Genomic DNA, 23130 nt, shown 5'->3' on the forward strand with positions numbered 1-23130 from the left:
AGTACATCCGTAAGAAAATTGACTTTCCCACTGACATGAAAATAGTTTCTTCTGGGCAATAAAATACGCTTTAACAAATTTGAAGGAATAGAAATCATGTAATGTTTGCACTCCGATCACGATGGAATTAAACTAGAAATCAATAACAGAAAGATAACTGGAGAATCCCAAAATCCATGGAGATTAACCAACACACTTCAGAATAACCATGGTTCAAAGAAAAAATCTCAAGAGAAATTTTAAAGTATTTTGCACTAAATGAAGATGAAAACAGAGCTTGTTAAAATTTGTGAAAGCAGTGCTTAGAGGGAAATTTACAACACGGAATGCATATATGGGAAAAAAAAGAATGATCCAAAATCAGTAATCTGAGCTTCCGCCTTAGGAAACTGGAAATAGAAGAGCAAATTAAATCGAAAGTAAGCAGAAGAAAAGCAATAGTAAGAATTAGAGCAGAAATCACTGAAATTGAAAACAGAGTATCAACAGAGAAAATCAACAAAACCAGAATCTGATTCTTTGAAAAGTTCAGTAAAATTGATAAACCTCTACCCAGGCTAAGAAAAAAAGAGAGAAGACACAAATTATAAATATCAGAAATGAGAGGCCATCACTACAGGTCCTATAGACCTTAAAAGGATAATTCCTATGAACAATTCTCTGCCCTCAAATTTGATAACATACAGGAAATGAACCAATTCCTTGAAAGACAAAATCTGTCAAAACTCAAACAAGAAGAAATAGACCATCTGAGTGGGCCTATATCTATTAAAGAAATTGAATCAATAATTAATTACCTTTCAAAACAGAAAGCACCAGGCCCAGATGGGTTCACTGATGAATTGTATAAAGCATTTAAGAAAGAAATTATACCTGGTTTCTGCGATTTCTTTTCAGAGGATGGAGGCAGAGGGAATACTTCCTAAGTTATTCTGTGAGTCCAGCATTACCCTAATACCAAAACCAGAGAAAGACAGGGCAAAAAAAGAAAACTACAGACCAGTGTCTCTTGTGAACATAGGTGCAAAAATCCTCAACAAAATACTAGCAAATCTAATTCAATGGTATATGAAAAGAATTATACACCACCACCAAATGGGATTTATCCCAGGTATGCAAGGCTGGTTTATCATTCAAAAATCAGTTAATGTATACCATCATATTGAACAGGCTAAAAATGAACAATCACATCATATCAATAAATGCAGAAAAAGCATTTGACAAAATCCAACACCCATTCATGATAAAAAAAACCTCTCAGTATACTAAAGACAGTTTTTTCTGTGTTTGTATATGTTTTAATGAAAGCTTTATTCTTTTATCTTTTACATTTAGATGTACAAACCATCTGGGATTTTGGGGGGAGTGTGTGAGAATAAGAATCATGATTTTATTTGTTTTCCCCTATATGGATATCTAAATGACCCAGCACCACTTTTTTGAAAAGACTGTTCTGTCCTTTACTGCATTGCAGTGTCTCCTATGTCATAAGTCAATTGACCACACATTTATGGGTCAGTTTCTGAACTGTTTTGTTCCATTGTCATGTTTTATCTGTCCTTGAACCAGTACCATCCCTGTTTTAATTACTGTAGCTTTATATTTAGTCTTGATATGCAATAGTTTGTTTTTCTATTTTGTTCTTCAAGGTTTTTGGCTCTTTTGGCTCATCCCATTTCCATGTAAATTTTAGAATCACCTAGTCAGTTCCCACATGCCCCCTCTCCCATTAATCTGCTAGGATTTTGGTTGGAATTGCATTTAATCCATAGATCAATTTAGGTTCTATTGATGTGTTTCCATTATTAGGCCTTTCAATCCATGAAAGTGTTGAAAGGCAGCATTTTCTATACTTTTCTTTATTTTTTTTTTCATTTTCTATGTAGTTTTCTATGTAGAGGCCTCGCACATCTTTTACTAGAGATTTATTCCTTGACATTTTTTATTCTATTGTAAATGGATTTTAAATATTTTCATTTCATAATTGTTTGTTTCAGATATGTAGAAATGTAGTTAATTTTTATAAATTGCCTGTCAGTGTATGTGAAGAGTTTGGGATTTTATCCTATTCGTAATTTAACAAGTTAGCTTTGTATTGATTCATGCATGTTGACAGAAGATGTAGAACTCCTGGTTCAAAGAAAAAGGACTATTACTCACAGCATAGGAGAGTATGAACATTAGCGTATTTTTTATGTCAGTTCCTCTTTATTCCCAAGTCTCACAGGGATGATGAGATACTGGCCAAGATGCATGCTAGTCATGCAGTGGGTTTGTATTTTAGCCAAGGAACACAGAGCTTGAGGGATTCAGTGCTTTTAAATAGTAAACAGAAATAAGCCTACTTCATCTGTGAAGAGTCGCTGCCTCCTCTCAAGGTTGGTCACTGCAAATATAACCCTGAGAGATGACCCAGGTAAAGAGTGTTCAGGGACTTGCATTCTTGGTATAACCAGCAAGTACTTGTAGCAACAGTCAGGACCCATGGTGGATTGCCTTTCCCAACATTGACATTGTATCCAGCAACATTGCTAAATTATTTTTTAAAATCTGATGGTTTGTATATAGGTTTATTCTTAGGATTTTTCACATATGCAAACGTGATTTATGAATAATGGTAGTTTTATTTTTTTGCCATGTTATTCTGGCTAGTGCTTCCAGTAAAGAGTGAAATAGAAATGGTAACATCGATCATCCTTTTCATTCTCTATTTTTAAGGTAAAGTTTTGAACATTATGCCATTTTAAGAATGATAGTAACTATAGTAGGTTGTTTGTAGATATTCTTTATTAGATAAAGTTAGTTCCCTTCTATTTGTAGTTTGCTAAGAGATTTTATAATGAACAGATATTTAATTTTATCGGTTGCTTTTCCTTCATTTACTGAGATGATTATATTTTTTTCTGTTATTCTTTTAGTGTGGTGAATTATGTTGGTTTTATACATTAAATGGATGGTAAACCATCTTGTAGTCCTAGGATAAACCAACTTGATCATGATATGTTGTTAACCCTATGTATCACTAGATTTCAGTTTGCTAATATTTTGTATTTGATTTTTTTTGTTTTATTGATGAGAAAGATTAGCCAGCTTTTTTCCCTCCATATAATGTGCTTGTCAAAATTTGGTATCATGAAACAAATTGGTAAGTATTCCCTGTTTTTTCGTTCTCTGAAAGAATTTCTATAAGATTGTTGATTTTTTTCCTTAAAAAGTTTGGAAGAATTCACTGGTGGAAGCTGACAGCCAGAAAATTTCTTTGTGGGGATATTTTACTTTTCTTTAGAACTTAACAGAAATACTGTAAAATATACATATTGTAAGTCCTCAGTTCACATACATGGATGAGAATGTCAGAATAAATGAAAGTACTCAATAAAATTCCCTGACCTCGTAGCCCAGATAACACTGTAATAGCTTATACTCAATGAATGGCAAAGTATTCTGTTCATACCATCTGTCTAGCTCAGAAAAATAGGCTAAATAAAAGAAGGGCAAGTGTTACAGTTTGAATTGTGTCTCCTCCAAAATGCTATTTTGAAGTCCTAACCCCTTGTACCTCAGAATGTGACCTTATTTGGAGATAGGATTGTTGCCGAGTTCGTTAATCAAGATGACGTCCTGCTGGAGCCTTAATCCACCAAAACTGGTATCTTTATAAGAAGACAGCCAGGTGAAGACATGGAGACACAAGGAGAACACCACATGATATAAGCTAAGGAACTCCAGGGATTGCTGGTCATCACCAGAAGCTAGGAGGGAGGGATGGAACAGATTCTCCGTCAGAGCCCTCAGAAGGAACCAGCCTTGCTAACACTTTGATTTGGATTTCTAGCCTCCCGAACTGAGAGAGAATAAATGTTAGTTCTTTCAAGCCACCCAGCCTATTGTACTTTTTTACAGCAGCCCTAAGGAACTAATATGAAGAGTGAAGTTCATTTCTCCGCTATACAAACAAGCATATTCCAGTGAAATCTTTTTTAACATGTTATAGTTCATCACCTCTGATGCCGTAATCTCTTTGTTAACATTTTAATCATCTTACTTAAGTGAGACCTGCAATAGAAGCTGAAGGGCAAGGAGGCTTGCATATGCAAGGAAATGTAGGGGGATTCAAAACCTCAACCACTTCCCACCATGTTGCTTGTCTTCCTTTCTGTTTTGTATTTGAGGCCATGGCTTTTTCTGAGCTCTCACTTAGTAGAGAGTTGGCTAATTGTTGTGTCCATATTTTTAATGTTTAGTTTTTAAAATTTTGAAACAGTCACAAACTAATAGGATAGTTTCATATATAATACATTGAATTTTTTTTTCCTTGAATCTTTGGAGAATAAATTGCTCAGCTGAGAGTAAGATGCCCTATCACTCCACACACTTTAGTGAAGGGATCAGTAAACTTCTTTAACAGACACCTAAAATAAAGATTTGGAATGGATAAAAATAAAAGGAGGATAAAGATACAGTAGGCAAATGTAAATATGAAGAAAGCCATAGTTGCAGAGTTGATATCTGACAGTGAATAATTCAGGAAAAAAGCATTAAAAGAATCAGAGGCTTCAGTTCACAGTGAAAACATAACAGATGGCAGTAGTTATTAATATCTATGCAAGACAATCATTTTCATAAAGTAGAAGCTACAGGAGATGCAAGAAGAAAGAGCATTAATCTTAATAATAAGAAAGTTTTATATATTCCTTTCATTTCAAGACAGGTCAAGTGAACAAAAAAGAAATAGACTATAGAACACTTAACATAATCAGTGAGCTAGCTTGATAGATATGTATCATGCTCTTTATTTCTATAATAGTGAATATACCTTTTCAAGTGCAAATAGAACAGTTGCAAAAATTGATCATATTTTAGACCACCACAAAAACATCAGTCCCCAATAATTAAAATAGTATATGAAATAATACTGAAAATGACATCAAAAAAGAAAAAGGCTAGGGGCTGGCCCCGTGGCCGAGTGGTTAAGTTCGCGCGCTCTGCTGCAGGTGGCCCAGTGTTTCATTGGTTCGAGTCCTGGGTGTGGACATGGCACTGCTCATCGGACCACGCTGAGGCAGCGTCCCACATGCCACAACTAGAACCCACAACGAAGAATACACAACTATGTACCGGGGGGCTTTGGGGAGAAAAAGGAAAAAATAAAATCTTTAAAAAAAAAAAAAAGAAAAAGGCTCTTTCACCTAAGTAACATGCTGTTGAATTTCCTTTAGGTCAAAGGAGGATTAAAAACCATAATTCTGGAATACGTTAAAAAAATATATTGTGTCACAATTTGAGTTACAGGCAAAGCAGTTATCAGGAAACAATTTATAGCATCACATACCTCTTACCAATAAAATAAAATAAGCATACAACTAAAAAAGCTAGGGGAAAAAAAGAATAACATAGTAAGCGAATAGAAAGCTGGAGAAAAGATTAAAATGGAAATTACTGAATTGGAAAAGAGAAAAACATCAGAAACAGTGGTTTTAAAATAAAAAAGGAAAGTAGACAAACCACTAACCTACTTTTTTAAAAAAAGGAAAATGTATAAATATACAAATTAGGCTTGAAATAAAAATCAAAACAAGAAATTTTAAAACTACGAGACTTTCCACAATGCTTTAGAAACTTAAATGGGGCAGTTTTCTAGGAAAATAGAATGTACAAAAATTGAACCCAATAGAGATAGAAAGTCTAAACTAAATTTCCATACAAGTAGAGCTGTAGAAGAGCTCCCCTTTGAAAGAACACCATTCCTAAATGGTTTTTCAGAGGAATTCAACCATATGTTTAAAGATCAAACGTTCTAGTGTTTTTTAAACTATTCCAAAGCAGGAAAAAGAAATCATCCAGTTTTTTTTGGAAGCAGATTTTCCAAACTTCCCAGAGAGTACACATCTGTCTTGTGAATGTTGAGGCAAAATCTTAAATAAAACGTTAGTGTATAGAATGCAACGATACATTAGAAATTATATATCATAAACACATGAGGTTTTTGGATTGCAAGTAAGGTTCATTACTGGGGAATCTACTATTATTCATTGTATTAATAGAGCTAATGTGAAAAGTCATTATCTCTATTTGCTGGAAAGGCCTTTGAGCAAATTCAATATTGAATAAAATCGAGAATTAATGGATACTTCTTTAACATACTAACTTAGTCAGAAAATAGCATCTTAATGGGGAAACACTAGTGGCTTACTCTTTAGTTAGAACAAGTTAAGAACAGGGTGCCCACTGTCTCAATTCTTTCTCTTTTTTTTTTGAGGAAGATTAGCCCTAAGCTAACATCTGCTGCCAATCCTCCTCTTTTTGCTGAGGAAGACTCGCCCTGAGCTAACATCTGTGGTCATCTTCCTCTACTTTATGTGTGGGATACCTGCCACAGCTTGGCTTGACAAGCTATGCGTAGGTCTGTACCTGGGATCCAAACCAGCAAACCCTGGGCCGCAGGAGCAGAAAGTGTGAACTTAACTGCTGCACCACCAGGCCGACCCCATCTCAATTCTTATATAACATTATGTTGGAGGTATATTTATCAACACAAGTAAGCAAGAGAAAGCAGTTGGAACAATAAGCAACAAGAGAAAGGGAAAACTATTTCTGCAGATGATATGATTATGTATCTGACAAACTCAAAAGAATCAATGGAGATAAAAATTGATAAAGAAGGGAATTTAGTAAAGTAGCAGGATGTAAATAAAATTAATATATAGATAGCATCCAACCATCATAAATATAGTTAATAATCAAGGAAAACAGGAACACATTTGTAATAACTACATCAAGAACAACAAAAACTTGAAGACGACCTTTGTAAGAAGATATGTACTAAAATGTTGGAACAACTGAATAGCCAAGAGGATGAGAGTGGATTCATTTCTCACACCATACTCCAGGATAAATTCCAAACAAATTAGAGATATAATAAATGTAAAACATGAAACCAAGTAATAAAGGAAGAGCATGAATTCCTTTCAAAACTCAAGAATAGTGGAACTTTACTAACTGTTGTTTCTGGAGGCTTATGTTTTTATCCTCTGACTTAGCAAACCCTCTTCTGGTAATCAATCCACAGATAAACTGTTAACAACAAAAAAATAGTATAGCTTAAGACCAGTGCTTCTCAAACTTGAGCATGCATCAGAATCACTTGGAGAACTTATTATGACACTGATTCCTGGGTCCCATCCTCAGAGTTTTTGATTCACTCTATCTGGACTGGGATCCAGTAATTTGCATTTCCAACAGATTTTTAGATAATAATAGTGGTGTTTTTGGTACAGCACCTTAGGAAACACTGAGTAAGACATTGCAGTAATAAAAGCAAAAGACCAAAAAGAAGCAAAGTACTCATCAAAGTTTGGTTGACGAAATTATGGTACATCTGCACAGTGGAATTCCATGCAGCTATTAAAAGGAATGTGGAAGATCTCTATATTCTGTTGTAGGATATTCCCCAGGATATATTTATTAAACTGAGTTAAAAAATTAAGGTGCTGGACATTATAGTACATGATTTTTTGCGTAAAGAAATGGGTAACACAGAAAACCACCAAAATGAAATGGCAGTCAGAAATACAAAGGAAGAGAAACAATGGAAACACAGAACAACCAGAAAACAAAAGATAAAATGGCAATATTAAGCCCTCATATGTCAATAATCACTCTAAATGTAAATGATCTGACTTCTCCAATCAAGAGACACAGAGTAGCTGGATGGATTGAAAAACGAGACCCAGCAATATGCTGCCTTCAGGAAATGCATCTTAGCTCCAAAGACAAACACCAGCTCAGAGTGAAGGGATGGAATACGATACTCCCAGCTAATGGCCAACAAAAGAAAGCAGGTGTTGCCATGCTTTTATCAGATAAAGCAGACTTCAAGTTAAAAAAGACAACGAAAGACAAAAAGGGACAGTACATAATGATAAAAGGGACATTCCACCAAAAGAACATAACATTTATTAATATATATGCACCTAACACAGGGGCACCAAAGTACATAAAGCAATTATTAAGAGACCTAAAGGGAGAATTAACAGCAACACAATAATAGTGGGGGACCTCATCACCCCATTCACATCAATGGGCAGATCATCCAGACAAAAAGTCAACAAGGAAATAGTAGATTTAAATGAAACACTTGATCAGGTGGACTTAATAGATAAATATAGAACATTCCATCTGAAACCAACAGAATATGCATTCTTCTTAAGTGCACATGGATCATTCTGAAAGATAGGCCATATGTTGGGGAACAAGGCAAGCCTCAATAAATTTAAGAAGATTGAAATCATCCCAACCATCTTTTCTGACCACACTGCTATGAATCTAGAAATCAACTACAAGAAAAAAACTGGGAAAGTCAGAAATATGTGGAGACTAAACAACATGCTATTGAATAACCGTTGGATCATTGAAGAAATCAAAGGGGAAACTGAAAAATACCTAAAGACAAACAAAAATGAAGATACAACTCTTATGGGATACAACAAAAGCAGTCATCAGAGGGAAATTCATAGCAATACAGACCCACCTCAACAAGCAAGAAAAATCTCAAGTAAGTAATCTTAAAATGCACCCAACAGAGCTAGAAAAAGAAGAACAAACAAAGCCCAAAGTCAGCAGAAGGAAGGAAATAATAAAAATCAGAGCTGAAATAGAAAATTAAAAAAGAATAGAAAGAATTAATGAAACTAAGAGCTGGTTCTTTGAGAAGATAAACAGAATTGACAAGCCCTTAGCCAGACTCACCAAGAAAAAAAAAAAGAGAAGGCTCAAATAAATAAAATTAGAAACAAAAGAGGAGAAATTACAGCAGATAATGCAGAGATACAAAGCATTATAAGAGAATACTACCAAAAAACTATATGCTCAAAAATTGGATAACCTAGAAGAAATGGATGAATTCCTAGACTCATACACTCTCCCAAAACTGAATCAAGAAGAAATAGAGATTCTGAACAGAGCAGTCACATACTTGGAGTATAGAGATTGAAGTAGTATAGGAGTATAGATTGAAAAGTATAGAGATTGAAACAGTAATCAAAAACCTCCCAAAACACAGAAGTCCAGGACCAGATGGCTTCTTTGGAGAATTCTGCCAAACATTCGAAGATTTAGTACCTATCCTTCTCAAACTATTCTGAAAAACTGAAGAAGATGGAATGCTTCCCAACACATTCTATGAGGCCAACATTATCCTGATCCGAAAAACAGACAAGGACATCACAAAGAAGGAAAACTACAGACCAATATCACTGATGAACTTAGGTGCAAAAATCCTCAACAAAATATTGGCAAACTGAATATAGCAGTACATTAAAATGATCATACACCACGATCAAAGTGGATTTATTCCAGGGATACAGCAATGGTTCAACATCCGCAAATCAATCAATATTTGATACACCACATTAACAGTGTGAGGAATAAGAATCACATGATCATCTCAATAGATGCAGAGAAAGCATTTGACAGGATCCAACATCCATTTATGATAACAACTCTCAATAAAATAGGTATAGAAGGAAAGTATCTCAACATAATAAAGGCCATAGGCCATATATGACAGACCTTCAGCCAACATCATACTTAATGGTAAAAAACTGAAAGCCATCCCCTTGAGAACAGGAAGGAGACAACTCTCACCACTCCTATTCAGCATAGTACTGGAGGTGTTGGCCAGAGCAGTTAACGCAAGAAAAAGAAAGAAAATGAATCCAATTTGGAAAGGATGAAGTGAAACTTTCGCTATTTGCAGATGACATGATTCTAGAAAACCCTGAAGAATCCACCAGAAAACTATTAGAAATAATCAACAACTACAGCAGAGTTTCAGGGTACAAAATCAATTTTAAAAAATCAGTTGCATTCTTATACACTAACAATGAACTAGCAGAAAGAGAAATCAAGAATACAATCCCATTTACAATCACAACACAAAGAATAAAATAATCTAGGAATAAACTTAACCAAAGAGGTGAAAGAGCTGTACAGTGAAAACTGTAAGACATTGAAAGAAATTGAAGAAGACATAAAGAAATGGAAATATATTCCATGTTCATGGATCGGAAGAATAAACATAGTTTGGGCCGGCCCCATGGCTGAGTGGTTAAGTTCTTTCACTCTGCTTCAGTGGCCCAGGGTTTCGCTGGTTCGGATCCTAGGCACATGCTGAGGCAGCATCCCACAGGCCACAACTAGAAGGACCTACAAGTAAAAATACACAACTATTTACTGGGGGGCTTTGGGGAGAAAAAGGGAAAAAAAAAAGAATAAACATAGTTAAAATGTCCATACTACCCAGAGCAATCCACGGATTCAATGCAATCCCAATCAAAATCCCAATGACATTCTTCACAGAAATAGAGCAAAGAGTCCAAAAATTTATATGGATCAACAAAAGACTCCAAATAGCCAAAGCAATCCTGAGAAAAGAGAAGACAGTGGAGGCATCACAATCCCTGACTTCTCAACATACTACAAAGCTATTGTAATCAAAACAGCATTGTACTGGCACCGAAACAGACAAACAGATCAATGGATCAGAATTGAAAGCCCAGAAATAAAACCCCACATCTCTGGACAGTTAATCTTTGACAAAGGAGCCAAGAACATACAATGGAGAAAGGAAAGTCTCTTCAAAAATGGTCTTGGGAAAACTGGGCAGCCACATGAAAGTAGACCATTATCTTGCACGGTACACAAAAATTAACTCAAAGTGGATTAAAGATTTGAATGCAAGACTGGAAACCATAAAACTCCTGGAAGAAAATATAGACAGTATACTCTTTCACATTGGTCTTAGCAATATCTTTTTGAATACCACGTCTACTTGGGCAAGGGAAACAAAAGAAAAAGTTGACAAATGGGACTACATCAGGCTAAAAAGCTTCTGCAAAGCAAAGGAAACCACGAACAAAATGAAAAGACGACTCACCAACTGGGAGAAAATATTCGCAAATCATTTATGAGACAAAAGGCTGATCTCCAAAATTATTATAAAGAACTCATACAACTCAACAACAACAACAGAAACAACCTGATCAAAAAATGGGCAGACGCGGAGCTGGCCCGGTGGTGCAGCAGTTAAGTTCACACGTTCCACATCTGCGGCCCAGGGTTCGCTGGTTTGGATCCTGGATGCCGACATGGCACTGGTTGGCAGGCCATGCTGTGGTAGATGTCCCACATACAAACTAGAGGAAGATGGACACGGGTGTTAGCTCACGGCCAGTCTTCCTCAGCAAAAAGAGGAGGATTGGCAGCAGATGTTAGCTCAGGGCTAATCTTCCTCAAAAGAAAAAAGGGCAGAGGAAATAAACAGACATCTTTCCAAGGAAGATATACAGATGGCCAACAGACACATGAAAATATGCTCAGCATCACTAATTATTAGGGAAATGCAAATCAAAAGTAGAATGAGATACACCTTACACTGGTCAGAGTGGCTATAATTACCAAGGCAAAAAACAGCAAATGTTGGAGAGAACGTGGAGAAAAGGGAACCCTCATCCACTGCTGGTGGGAATGTAAACTGGTGCAGCCACTGTGGAGAACCGTGTGGAGATTTCTCAAAAAGTTAAAAATAGCAATACCATACAATCCAGCTCTCCCACTACTGAGTACTTATCCAAAGAACTTGAAATCAATGATCCAAAGAGATTTATGCACTCCTATGTTCATTGCAGCACAATTCACAATAGCCAGGATGTGAAAACAATCCAAGTGCCCTTCTACAGATGAATAAATAAAGATGTATACAACAGAATACCACTCAGCCATAAAGAAACACAAAATTGTCCCATTTGTAACAACATGGATGGACCTGGAGGGTGTGATGTTAAGTGAAATAAGCCAGACAGAGAAAGACAAATACTGCATGATTTCACTCATATGTGGAAGATAACAAATATGTGGATAAAGAGAAGGGGGTTAGGGGGTGGGCGAAAGGGACAAAGGGGCACGTATGTATGGTGATAGATTAAAATTAGACTACTGGGGGTGAGCACGATCAAGTGTATTCAGGAATTGATAAACAATAATGTTCACCTGAAATTACACAATATTATAAACCATTATAATCCCAATAAAATTACTTGAAAAAAAATGAAATGAGTAAAAGTACTAAAATACATATACTGTGTTTTCATCAAAACAAAAATAACAAAAAAAACACTGGAAGGATAAAAACAAATATAATGATTTTCTGTAGATAGGGGAAGAAAGGTAATAAAATGGTGTAGACAGGAGAGGGAGCTAGACTTATATGAAAATAACTTGTTTTATAGTTTTAGTTGATTAAACTGTTAAATTTTTAAGATTGACTCTAGGAAAATGATAACATAAAGAAAACTCAAGTATATGTCAGATTTATGGCATAATGACATAGGTAAGTTATTGTGGGATATATCTTAGATGTGGGAGACCAGACACAAAGAAATCTTAAGCTGCTTTCAGTAGTCTCATTTTTGGTAATTATGTTGGTATGGTTTCTTTGAAACTTGATTTGTAATAGAAAGCAAATTAATAATTACTGTAATGTTATTAGAAACCAGGATTATCAGGGAAGAAGAAAAGTCGTAGAAATATAAAATCAGAAAAGTTAAGTGACAGTCCTATAATCTTAAATTTGAGTTTGGTACCAAGCACCAATTTGTTTATGTTTCTCCTGAAAAAAAGACTATTCTTGTTCCAGCCATTGAGAAGTCCTAGAACCAGAGGTAACCCACCAGCAGTGAGCACTCCTAGTGTGCAGCACATAGGCTTTTAACACCATTTTCAATGAAAAGGTATCAGGGCTCCTTGAAGAAGTAGCTGATCTAAGTCTGGGCAAAAAATTATGCAAGATTTGCGTGGGACTCTTTCTGTGCCACATGGCAAGGAAGCAGTCGGATACTGCTGGGGCTATGTCCCAAAGATGGTTTACACCTTGAAGGAGCTCCCACTATCCCAAAAGGGGACAATTTGAGTGGCAGATTTGTAGTAATTGCTTTTGGTTTAAACATTTCAAATGTACAAACATCTGTGAGTTGCTACTTTAAAAAATAAAAGCAGTTTTAGGTACCATATTAGTTTTCTGAGGCTGCTGTAACAAATTACCACAAACTGGGTATCTCAAAACAAAAGAAATTTGTTTTCTCACAGTTCTGGAGGCCAGAAGTCTGAAATCAAGGTGTGAGCAGGGCCACACTCCCTACAGAGGCTCTAGGGGAGAAGTCTGTTCCTTGTATTTTCTAGCTTCTGGTGGTTGCTGACTTACTTGCCTTGTGGCCACATCACTCTAGTCCCTGCCTCTGTCTTCACATCACTGTCTTTTCTGTGTCTAAGGACACTTGTCATTTGACCTAGGACCCACTGGGATAGTCCAGGATGATCTTCTCATCTCAAGATCCGTAATTACATCTGCCAAGACCCTTTTTCCAAATTACGTAACATTCACAGGTTCTGGGGATTGGGGGGTGGACAGAACTTTTTGGCGGCCACCATTCAGCCCACTGCAGGTACTCACTCATTCTGAAGATATACTATGTCCAAATCTTGGCTCTGCTCTTTACTAGCTGTGACCTTTGTCAAGTTAAATTTCCTGATACATAAAATTTAGATAATATCATCAAAATATGCAGATCCATGTGTATATTTAAAATTTATAAATATATGTCCTTTTTCATATTTTTATTTGCATGGGAAACTCAGTAAGGATGCCAACCCAACTAGATTATTTAGTTATTTCAGGGTAGACTTGGAAGAGTTTGGATGGTGGTAGAAAGAACTTGTACCCACCTTAGAGGGTAGCTACGAGAGTTCAGTGAAGCCTTTTTCAAATGAATCTAGCACAGTGTTAGGCACTTGGAAGATATTTAATTCTTTTTTCTTTTTTTTTTTTGAGGAAGATTAGCCCTGAGCTGACTACTGCCAATCCTCCTGTTTTTGCTGAGGAAGACTGGCCCTAAGCTAACATCCATGCCCATCTTCCTCTACTTTATATGTGGGATGCCTACTACAGCCTGGCTTGCCAAGCGGTGCCATGTCTGAACCCGGGATCTGAACCAGAGAACCCTGGGCCACCGAAGCGGAAAGTGTGAATTTAACCACTGCGCCACTGGACTGGCCCCAGATATTTAATTCTTGGTTGCTCTAATTAATAAAATTATATATCTTTGAAGACAGTGTAGCCACTAAAAGGAATTCTGAGAGAGAAGTTTCTCAACATGTCTTTAAATCTTTGAGTTTAAATCTTCTTGCTGTTTGTAGTTCTGAGCCTTTAGTATTTCAAAGTAAGAACAAAGTTTAAGTTTCGTATAAGTTATGAGATCAGTACTTGACATTGTCAACTCTGAGAGATGTTCCTCACCGGTGGGTTCTGGGGTTTTCATGATTTATTTCAGTTTGCTTTGAGATAATGTTTATGGTTTCATTTTTTAGAAAGGGCTTTTGCCTTAAGGGAAAATAGTCCAAACAATTTGCCCTGGTAATTATAGATAGCTTTATTGTCTCTTTTCCAGGCTGCAAAGTACAATTCTTATGTTCCATAATGGGCTTATTTTGGTTTGTTTGTTTTCTGTTTATTTTCAGGCAATATTTAGGGCAGGTGAGGAAATGTGTATTATCAGATTTGTGCAAACCATTGAAAAGAAAATAAACATAGTTAAATATTAATAGTTTTTTAATTTTTCATTATGTCCCTTTAGAAACATTGATCTTATCAAAAAGAGACAGTAAGTGTTGACAAGGATGTGGAGAAATTAGAACCTCATACATTCCTGGTGGAATTGTAAAACTGGTACAGCCATTTTTTAAAACAGTTTGGCAGTTTCTCAAAAACTTAAACATAGAGTTACTGTGAGACCCAGCGATTCCACTTTTAGATATGAACCCAGGATGTTGAAAACATGTCCAACACAAAAATCTTGCTAACGAATGTTCTTCATATTATTGTTCATTATGGCCAAAAAGTGGAAACAACCCAAATGTCCATCAGCTAATGAATAAGCAAAATGTGCCATATACATACAATGGGATATTATTCAGTGATAAAAAGGAATAAAAACTTATTGGTACATCTTCTAACATGGGTGAAACTTCAAGACATGCTAAGTGAAAAAAGCCAGTCACAAAAGAGCATATATTGTTTGATTCCATTTATATGAAATGTCCGGAATCATAGGCAAATGCCTAGAGACATAAAGTGGATTTGTGATTGCCTAGGACTAGGGGCATAGGGTACAGGAAGAGAAGTTGCAGCTAACTGGTATGGGGTTTTTTGGTGGATGATAAAAATGGATTGTGGTAATGGTTGCACAACTTTGCAAATATATTAAAAGCCATTGAATTTTACACTTTAGGTGAATTGTATGGTATGGTAAATGTATCTCACTAAAGCTGTTATTTTAAAAAATTGGTCGATATCTAAGTGCACTGAGGATATGGTTTCTTTTTATTACTCAACCATCTCAAGAATTATCCAACTCCATTTTTGTACGAGTTATTACAATGAACTTTTTTTTCATATTACACTTACTGTATGCCAGTTCTTTCCCATATATGTAAACCTGATCGTAAGGGTTGGGATACAAAGCTGAAGCTAAGTATGATGTCATCTTAGTATTGTCTATTGTCCCCTTTCAATGTTGTCTACTATGTATTCCTTTCTTAGGACATCTAAGAGTCAGTTGAAATGCTGTCTTCCAAAACTTGTGTATTCCAATGAACCATGCTTCTTCATATTCATGTCAGGTAGCTACCTACCAACATACTTTATATGATATCTTAATGCTCTTTAGCCATAGCATGGGATGCCGTTTTGCTGTCTAGGCCTTTTCAGTCCAACTACTGTGAAAAAAGAATGCGTTAGGAAGGTGCACTCTTCGAGAGTCATCACTAGCAGTAGTGATTATTACTTTATTATTTTTATTATTAAGAGGTCTGAATCAGCAATTTCTTTATCTCTTATCACAAATAATACATGGTCAAACTTTAAGAACATAAAAATCTAATTGCGCTCTATTATAAGAGGTATAGGTTCTTGAAGGAAAAACCCTTATTCACATATGACTAAGGTTTAGCTAAGCTCTAATGGGGTATAAAATAGCAATGAAGTAGAGAGTGGTTACATCCTGTGCAAACCTACATTGTTTCCATTAGAGAAATCCTAAAGAAGCCTCTCTCACTGGCCTAAAACTGTTGATTTAAGAGATGAAGGAATATAAGAATTAAAGCTGTGGTAGATTTTTGAGGTGGAATAGCCTTGTTGCCTTCATTTTAAAGATAGGGAAAACTGGGACCCATTCTATCAATCCAGGGCTCTTCCACTATGTCGTTAGATTTACCTTGAGAACATACGTACCGTCCGACAGGCTCTAGAATCTTTTCTAAGTTTTATCTAATTTGATGACTCATGGTTTATATTCTGCTTCCTGCTTCTTCAATCAATTCTACTGAAAAATTAAACAATAAAAAGTAATGAATACTAACACCCGTCCCTTCCTCATCCTGTCATCCTTCGCTAGAGCTTTCTGAGGAAATAAACTGAAAAGGGAGGCTGTTTGCAGTAGAACTCCAACATAGAAGATCCTCCCCAAAAGTGTTTGGTCACAGTTCTTAATACAGGTAGCAGCATGGGATTGGGGAAGGAATGGTGCTGGATATCAACTCTGATAAAAAGTTTTCATTGTCATTTTTCCCCCCTAGTATCGTCCAGACTGTCACAGCCATCCTCTCCCCAGTCAGGCTGCCCATCACCCACCATTCCAGCAGGTAAAGTCATTTCTCCATCACAGAAGCACACCAAGAAGGCACTAAAGCAGGTAATCATACTAGTCTGTGTTTTTCAGAAGTATATTCTCCTACGTTAAAAATGCATGACTCTGGCAGTCATTGAAAATGACTGTTTTTATCACTGTGAAAAGTTTCTCATTTGTTCCTAATTTGCTAAGAGGTGTGTGTGTGTGTGTGTATTTAAATTATGAATAGGTGTTGAAGTTTTCAAGTTTGTTTTTTTCAGCATTTATTGAGGTGACGAGGTAGCTTTTCTCTTTAAATCTAATATTCCATGGCTAGATTTTCTAGCGTTAATCTATACTTAGCTCTCTGAAATAAAATCTACATGTTTGTTACATGTTTTTTAATATGTTATGGAATTTTTTTTTTAGATTTTAGCTTGGATTTTGCTGTTTTCTTGTGCTGTCCTTATACAGTTTGAAATCAGGATTGCTCTAGAATCATAAAATAAGTTATATAGCTATATATTTTTCTAGATTTTTGGAAGCAACTTATAGAAATTAGCTTTTTCTTGAAAGTTCTGTAGACCTCACCTTTTAAAATTGTTTTCCTAGCATTTCAGTTTCATCTACTGTTACTGGTTTCTTGAGTTTCTGCTTTTTGAGCCAACTTTGGAAATTTATTTTTCTTAGAAAATGGTCCATTTCACCTGATTGTTTTCAAATATTGGCATAAAGTTGTACATAGTGTTCTTCTGTCTCTTTTTTGTTCCTCAGTGTTGTTCCTTTATAATGTATCTTCTTTTTTCCCTATGCTACTTGCCAACAGTTAGTCTACTTCATTGGGTCTTTCAGAGAACTAGCTTATGATTTTTTTGAAATGCAAATGATCAATAAATACAAACTCACTAGTAATTGAGGAAACACTAAAATAATAGACTATTTTTGTCCTCAGATTGGTCTAAGTTAAAGAGCCTAATTATACTATTAAGCATTGGCTAGTGTGTGAGGAAAAAGCCACTTGTAGTTTGCTGGTGAAATATAGCTACTTTGAAGTGAAATTTTATAATATTTTATTAAAATTTTAAATGCAAATACCCTATGACTAAGCAGTTGAACATTTTAATATGTATAAATTAGGGAATTCCCTCATAAACTGTGGCATGTCCATGTGCTGGACAATTATACAAGATTAAAAGTTTACTTTGTAATAAAGTTATTCTATATGTATAGACATGGAAACATTACCACACTATAATGTTGAATCATTAAAGTTTTTTTTTTCAAGGTATGCTTTTTAAGGAAGATTGGCCCTGAGCTAACATATGTTGTCCATCTTCCTCCTTTTCTTTTTTTCTCTTCAAACCCCCAGTACACAGTTGTATATCCTAGTTATAAGTCCTTCTAGTTCTTCTATGTGGGATGCCACCACAGCATGGCTTGATGAGTGGTGTGTAGGTCTGTGCCCAGGATCTAAACTAGTGAACCCCAGGCCACTGAAGCAGAGCATGAGAACTTAACCACTATGCCACCAGGCCGGCCCCTGAATCATTAAAATTAAGTTATATCACAGCATGTAGGGCATGATACCATTTATAAAAACATAACACATACCGGGGCTGGCCCCGTGGCCGAGTGGTTAAGTTCGCGCGCTCTGCTGCAGGCGGCCCAGTGTTTCCTTGGTTCGAATCCTGGGCGCGGACATGACACTGCTCATCAAACCACGCTGAGGCAGCGTCCCACATGCCACAACTAGAAGGACCCACAACGAAGAATATACAACTATGTACTGGGGGGCTTTGGGGAGAAAAAGGAAAAAATAAAATCTTTAAAAAAAAAAAAAAAAAAACATAACACATACCAATAAAACAATATTATATCTTTAATAGAAACAGGAATATGTATACACACATAAACATATAGACATAACGTTAAGTATTTAAAAAAAAAAAGCTTAATAAGCCCTTGTGGTCTAGTGGTTAAGATTTGGTTCTTTCACTGCCGTGGCCTGAGTTCATTTCCCGGTAACCTGTCTGTCGATTATCATACTGTGGCAGCTGTGTGATGCTGAAAGCTGTGCCACTGGTATTTCAAATACCAGTAGGATCACCCATGGTGAATAGGTTTCAGCAGAGCTTCTAGATTAAGATAGACTAGGAAGAAGGACCTGGCCACCCACTTGCAAAACAATTAGCCATGAAAACCCTATGAATAGCAGCGAGCATAGTCTGATATAGCTCCAGAAGGTGAGAGGATGGCACAAAAAGACCGGTAAGTGTTCCATTCTTCTGTACACAGGGTCGCAAGGAGTTGGAATCAACTCAGCGGCACTAAACAACAAAAGAAAAAATAAATTGCTGACTGTGGTTACCTCTGAGGATTAGGGACCAAGACTGAGTGGTAGTCGAAAGAGAGTTTATTTATTTATTTATTAAGATTTTATTTTTCCTTTTTCCCCTCCAAAGCCCCTGGTACATAGTTGTGGGTCCTTCCAGTTGTGGCACGTGGGACGCCACCTCAGTGTGGCTTGATGAGCGGTGCCATGTCTGTGCCCAGGATTTGAACCGGCGAAACCCTGGGCCGCGCACAGCGGAGCGCGTGAACTCAACCACTCGGCCACGGGGCTGGCCCCCAAAAGAGAGTTTAGATTTATGTTTGAATTAAATGGAAAGAGTGTATTCATATATTATCTGTATAATTAAAATTTAAAAAATTATGTAAGTCTAAAAGTATTTAAACTGAAAGTGCTTTTATTAGAAGATGTCCAGAAATTTCGTGAGATTAATTACTGCTTGCCTGCATATCCTGTAGCACTTGTATTTTTGTAAGTTCTTTGGAAGATTTTTAAGAAGTATAAGGTGCTTCTTTTCCACCAGGAAAGGGGAAGTATATTTTTTAAAAGCGTTGTTAGGTAATTCATGACATGTGTACTACTCCTGTATTATACTCCTGTAATCCAAAGAGTCAAATACTGTATTTTCTTTAGAGAATACCAATATGGGAAATTATATAAATTAGATTGTATGTAAAGTGAGGCCTTGCCTGCAATGTATGTTTTTCATAGTATTAGGTGAGAAAAATTACTTCAATATAAGTTATCATTTACCACAAGGAAGGTCTTTTGTTGTTTGTTTTTTAAATGTTAAAATAGAATTAGGAACAGGGTTTGTAGACTACTGAGGGAGGGAGAAACTGAGTATAGTTCTTAAATAGAGAGACTATAAGTTACTGTGTTTCCATCAAGTGTCTGAATTTACATGATCACAGCAGAAATGGATGAGAGCAAATAGTTCTAATAAATTTTGTGTTAACCTAGAATGACCAGGACAGAGTGAGTAGCAAGGGATGAATACTAGTGGCTGCCACCCAGGAAGCCTATGAACATTTTCTGTTCTTGGTTGCAGAGAATGAGAGAGAAGCAATAATCAGTGAGCAGACAACACTGATATTTTTTACACGTTGCGCTTCTGCCTCACCTATTATAAACGTTGTAGGTGAATCTCAGTCAGATATCTGACTCTCTCAGTTGCTTTTCTCCATTGACAGCTTAGATCAAGGAGATCAGTTGTTGCCACTGTGCCTGAGTAGCATAGCCCGAGGTATGTGTGGATGTGAAGCGGGAGAAAACTATATTGTGAAGAGGGAATAGGAAACGAGTAGCCAGTTATTCCACATTTTTCTGCATGATAGTCTTGAAGTTTAAAGCTTAAATTGGCAATTTAGCAAGGGCATAGATTTTCAGCTTTTTCCTGAAATGTAGCTTTGCTTTCTTAGTTTTTTTGTCTTTTGTTTTTTTAAACCTTGGGTTAAAGAGTTGCCTTCAGGGGCCAGCCCGGTGGCGCAGCAGTTAAGTGCGCACGTTCTGCTTGTCGGCGGCCCGGGGTTTGCCAGTTTGGATCCAGGGTGCGGACATGGTACCGCTTGGCAAGCCATGCTGTGGTAGGCATCCCACATATAAAGTAGAGGAAGATGGGCATGGATGTTAGCTCAGGGCCAATCTTCCTCAAAAAAAAGATAATAAAAATTAAAATTAAGAAAAATAGTTGCCTTCATATTTCTTCATGATTAAAATCTGGGAAGTTATTGTCTTTTTGTTCATTCTAAATAGTTTGGTGTAGTGTTTTCTATAAACTTAAGAATATCATAGAAATAAAAATATTCTGAAATAGCCAGGAAGAACCACACTGTTCTTAGAAGCAGTATTTTCTAATCTTCCTTCCCTTTTGTTTACTGCATTGCTGTAAATTGCTGAGATCTGGTCATTGGGTCAAATCTTATTCCTCTTACACAAGATAAAACTCAAGTAGTTATTTATAACCTTTTGTTCAAATGGAGCACCTCTGAAACATATGTGAGCTAAATATTTACTTTTCTACATAGAGTTGATGCAAATGGGACTCTTGGTGTAGGGCTTAGAATTCTATTTCCAGAAATAATTGAAAACATCTAATTCTCTGCTACCACAAGTATGGGATGTCCATGGCTTACTGGAGATTTTTAAGTTCTAGAAAGTGTTCATGAGTATTTTTCATATTTGTATGAGGGAGTGAGACTGGCAAAGAATATCCAAACTCTTAAGGCTCTTTTAGGCCTCGTGTTTAATTGCTTTAATTTAGATTTTTGTTTACTTTGATAGATTTCAAAGAAATTGGATGGTCAGCATGCTCCTCACCACATGAAAAGAAGTCATTGACTTTTTGTTAATACTGAAAACTGATTTATTTTATTTCTTAAAGTCGGTATTCTCTTTATAGGCTCTAAAACAGCAACAACAGAAGAAGCAGCAGCAGCAATGCAGGCCAAGCATGTCCATCTCGTCCAACCAGCATCTGTCTCTGAAGACTGTCAAAGCAGCCAGTGACTCCGTACCTGCCAAACCTGGTAGGCAGACTGGCTGTCTTTTAATGGAAGTTTCTTTTCCCAGTATTTTTATCTTGGTTTTCCCAATTTGTATACTATATTATTTATGTTTAAGTTACTATATTTATATAATTCTTGTACTGCCAAATCACCAATATAAATCCTTCCAGGGTAAAAGGGAATATTTTTGCAAAATAATCATGCATTTATTAAAAAATACATCACTGGGATTTCCATGTTAGAATGAGATCAATGACGAACTTCCAAGATGTCTAACCTAATAATATTTTGAAGCCTCTAATCTTATAAAGCTGATGCTTCTGTGACACACAGATTGAACTTGTCACCAGTTCTCTCCTTTAAAAATGAAAGATTTTCCTAAGAACACATGCTACCTTTGTTTCCACTGGATATATCCATGGGCCTGTGGATTTTTTGTTGTTGCTTGTTTTGTTTTTAATCTAAACTGGTCTAGATACAGACTTTGCGTTTTGTTACACAATTCACTTTCATGCCAGCTGAATATATGGGCCTGCCAGATTTAAACTGTGTCTTACAGAAGTTTTCATTTTTGTTAGGAAGGAAATTTACCACCAAAAGCAAATAATTGTGTTGGGAAAGAAGGGGTTTTATTTTACTTTTAACACTTAATTCTCAGACTCAAAACATATGTGCAGGGTCGCATTGCTTCATATATAACTGCTTTTTGGTTAGCATTGAATGATTTAATTGTTTGATTGATTTCTGTCTGCAACCTCAGTGTCACCAGTCTTTTATATATTTTTTCCCCTAGCAATGTGGGAAGGAAAGCAATCTGATGGACAGTCAAGCAGCCCTCAGAACTCAAATTCTAGCTTTGCTTCTTCAGTTAAAGTGGAAAATCCTTTGCTAAGCTTGGGGAAGAAGTCATTCCAGAGGTCTGACAGGCTCCACACAAGTAAGTTAATTTACAGAGACTTCAGTTCTGATGCCTCAGTTTGTCAACTCTGTGTTTGAAATCCCTCAGCTGGCTTACTTGTTACTTCCTGTTCACTTATGAGCTCTTGACTATCTGCATGTTCTTCCTGTCCTGCCATTATCAAACTTTATTTCAGAATAAGATCTGTTATCAGCCATTTTGGGATTTATTTCTCATTCTGATAATAGATTGCTTTGTCCAGCATTATTTACATTTTATTTCTGTGTATAGAAAGTTGGAAGGTTTATAATTAAACATGGCAAACTGTACCTTTTTTTTCTGCTCCCTCTGAAATCCCACCAAAATTAGAATATGGAAATACAACAGATTAAATCCATGAGGGTGAAAAAAAAAACGAGACGACTGATGGGGCAGGCAATGTCAACAAATTTTGAAAGATGAAAACTGGATGGAGTTTTTCACAGAGCTGAGGAGCAGATGCCAGTAATAAACAAGCCAGCTAAGGCTGCAGAACACCGGAAAGGTGCAGGAATTGAAGATTTCATGTGTCATAGTAGAGAAGGATAATGCATAGGGTTGAAAAGAAAAGCTTTCTTTGAAAGTTAATAAGAAGCAATTTGATGCCTCACCTTAGCA

The 23130-nt window shown here is 36.3% G+C and overlaps 1 protein-coding gene across 4 annotated transcripts in view; it reads left to right on the top strand.

The window, feature by feature from the left end:
* ASXL2 (ASXL transcriptional regulator 2) overlaps window positions 1-23130 on the top strand; it is a 161525-nt gene that overhangs the window by 106062 nt on the left and 32333 nt on the right. For 3 of the 4 annotated variants that reach the window (XM_005600159.4, XM_070235772.1, XM_005600161.4), the window contains 3 exons: window positions 16687-16802; window positions 21470-21596; window positions 22369-22512. In XM_005600159.4, the coding sequence (XP_005600216.3) occupies window positions 16687-16802; window positions 21470-21596; window positions 22369-22512 (387 nt within the window). Of the gene's footprint in view, window positions 1-16528; window positions 16606-16686; window positions 16803-21469; window positions 21597-22368; window positions 22513-23130 lie in introns of those variants that run through there. The other variant, XM_005600162.4, reaches the window with a different exon arrangement.

The sequence above is a fragment of the Equus caballus genome, chromosome 15 (assembly GCF_041296265.1).
Source record: "Equus caballus isolate H_3958 breed thoroughbred chromosome 15, TB-T2T, whole genome shotgun sequence".
NCBI classification, from domain to species: Eukaryota; Metazoa; Chordata; class Mammalia; order Perissodactyla; family Equidae; genus Equus; species Equus caballus.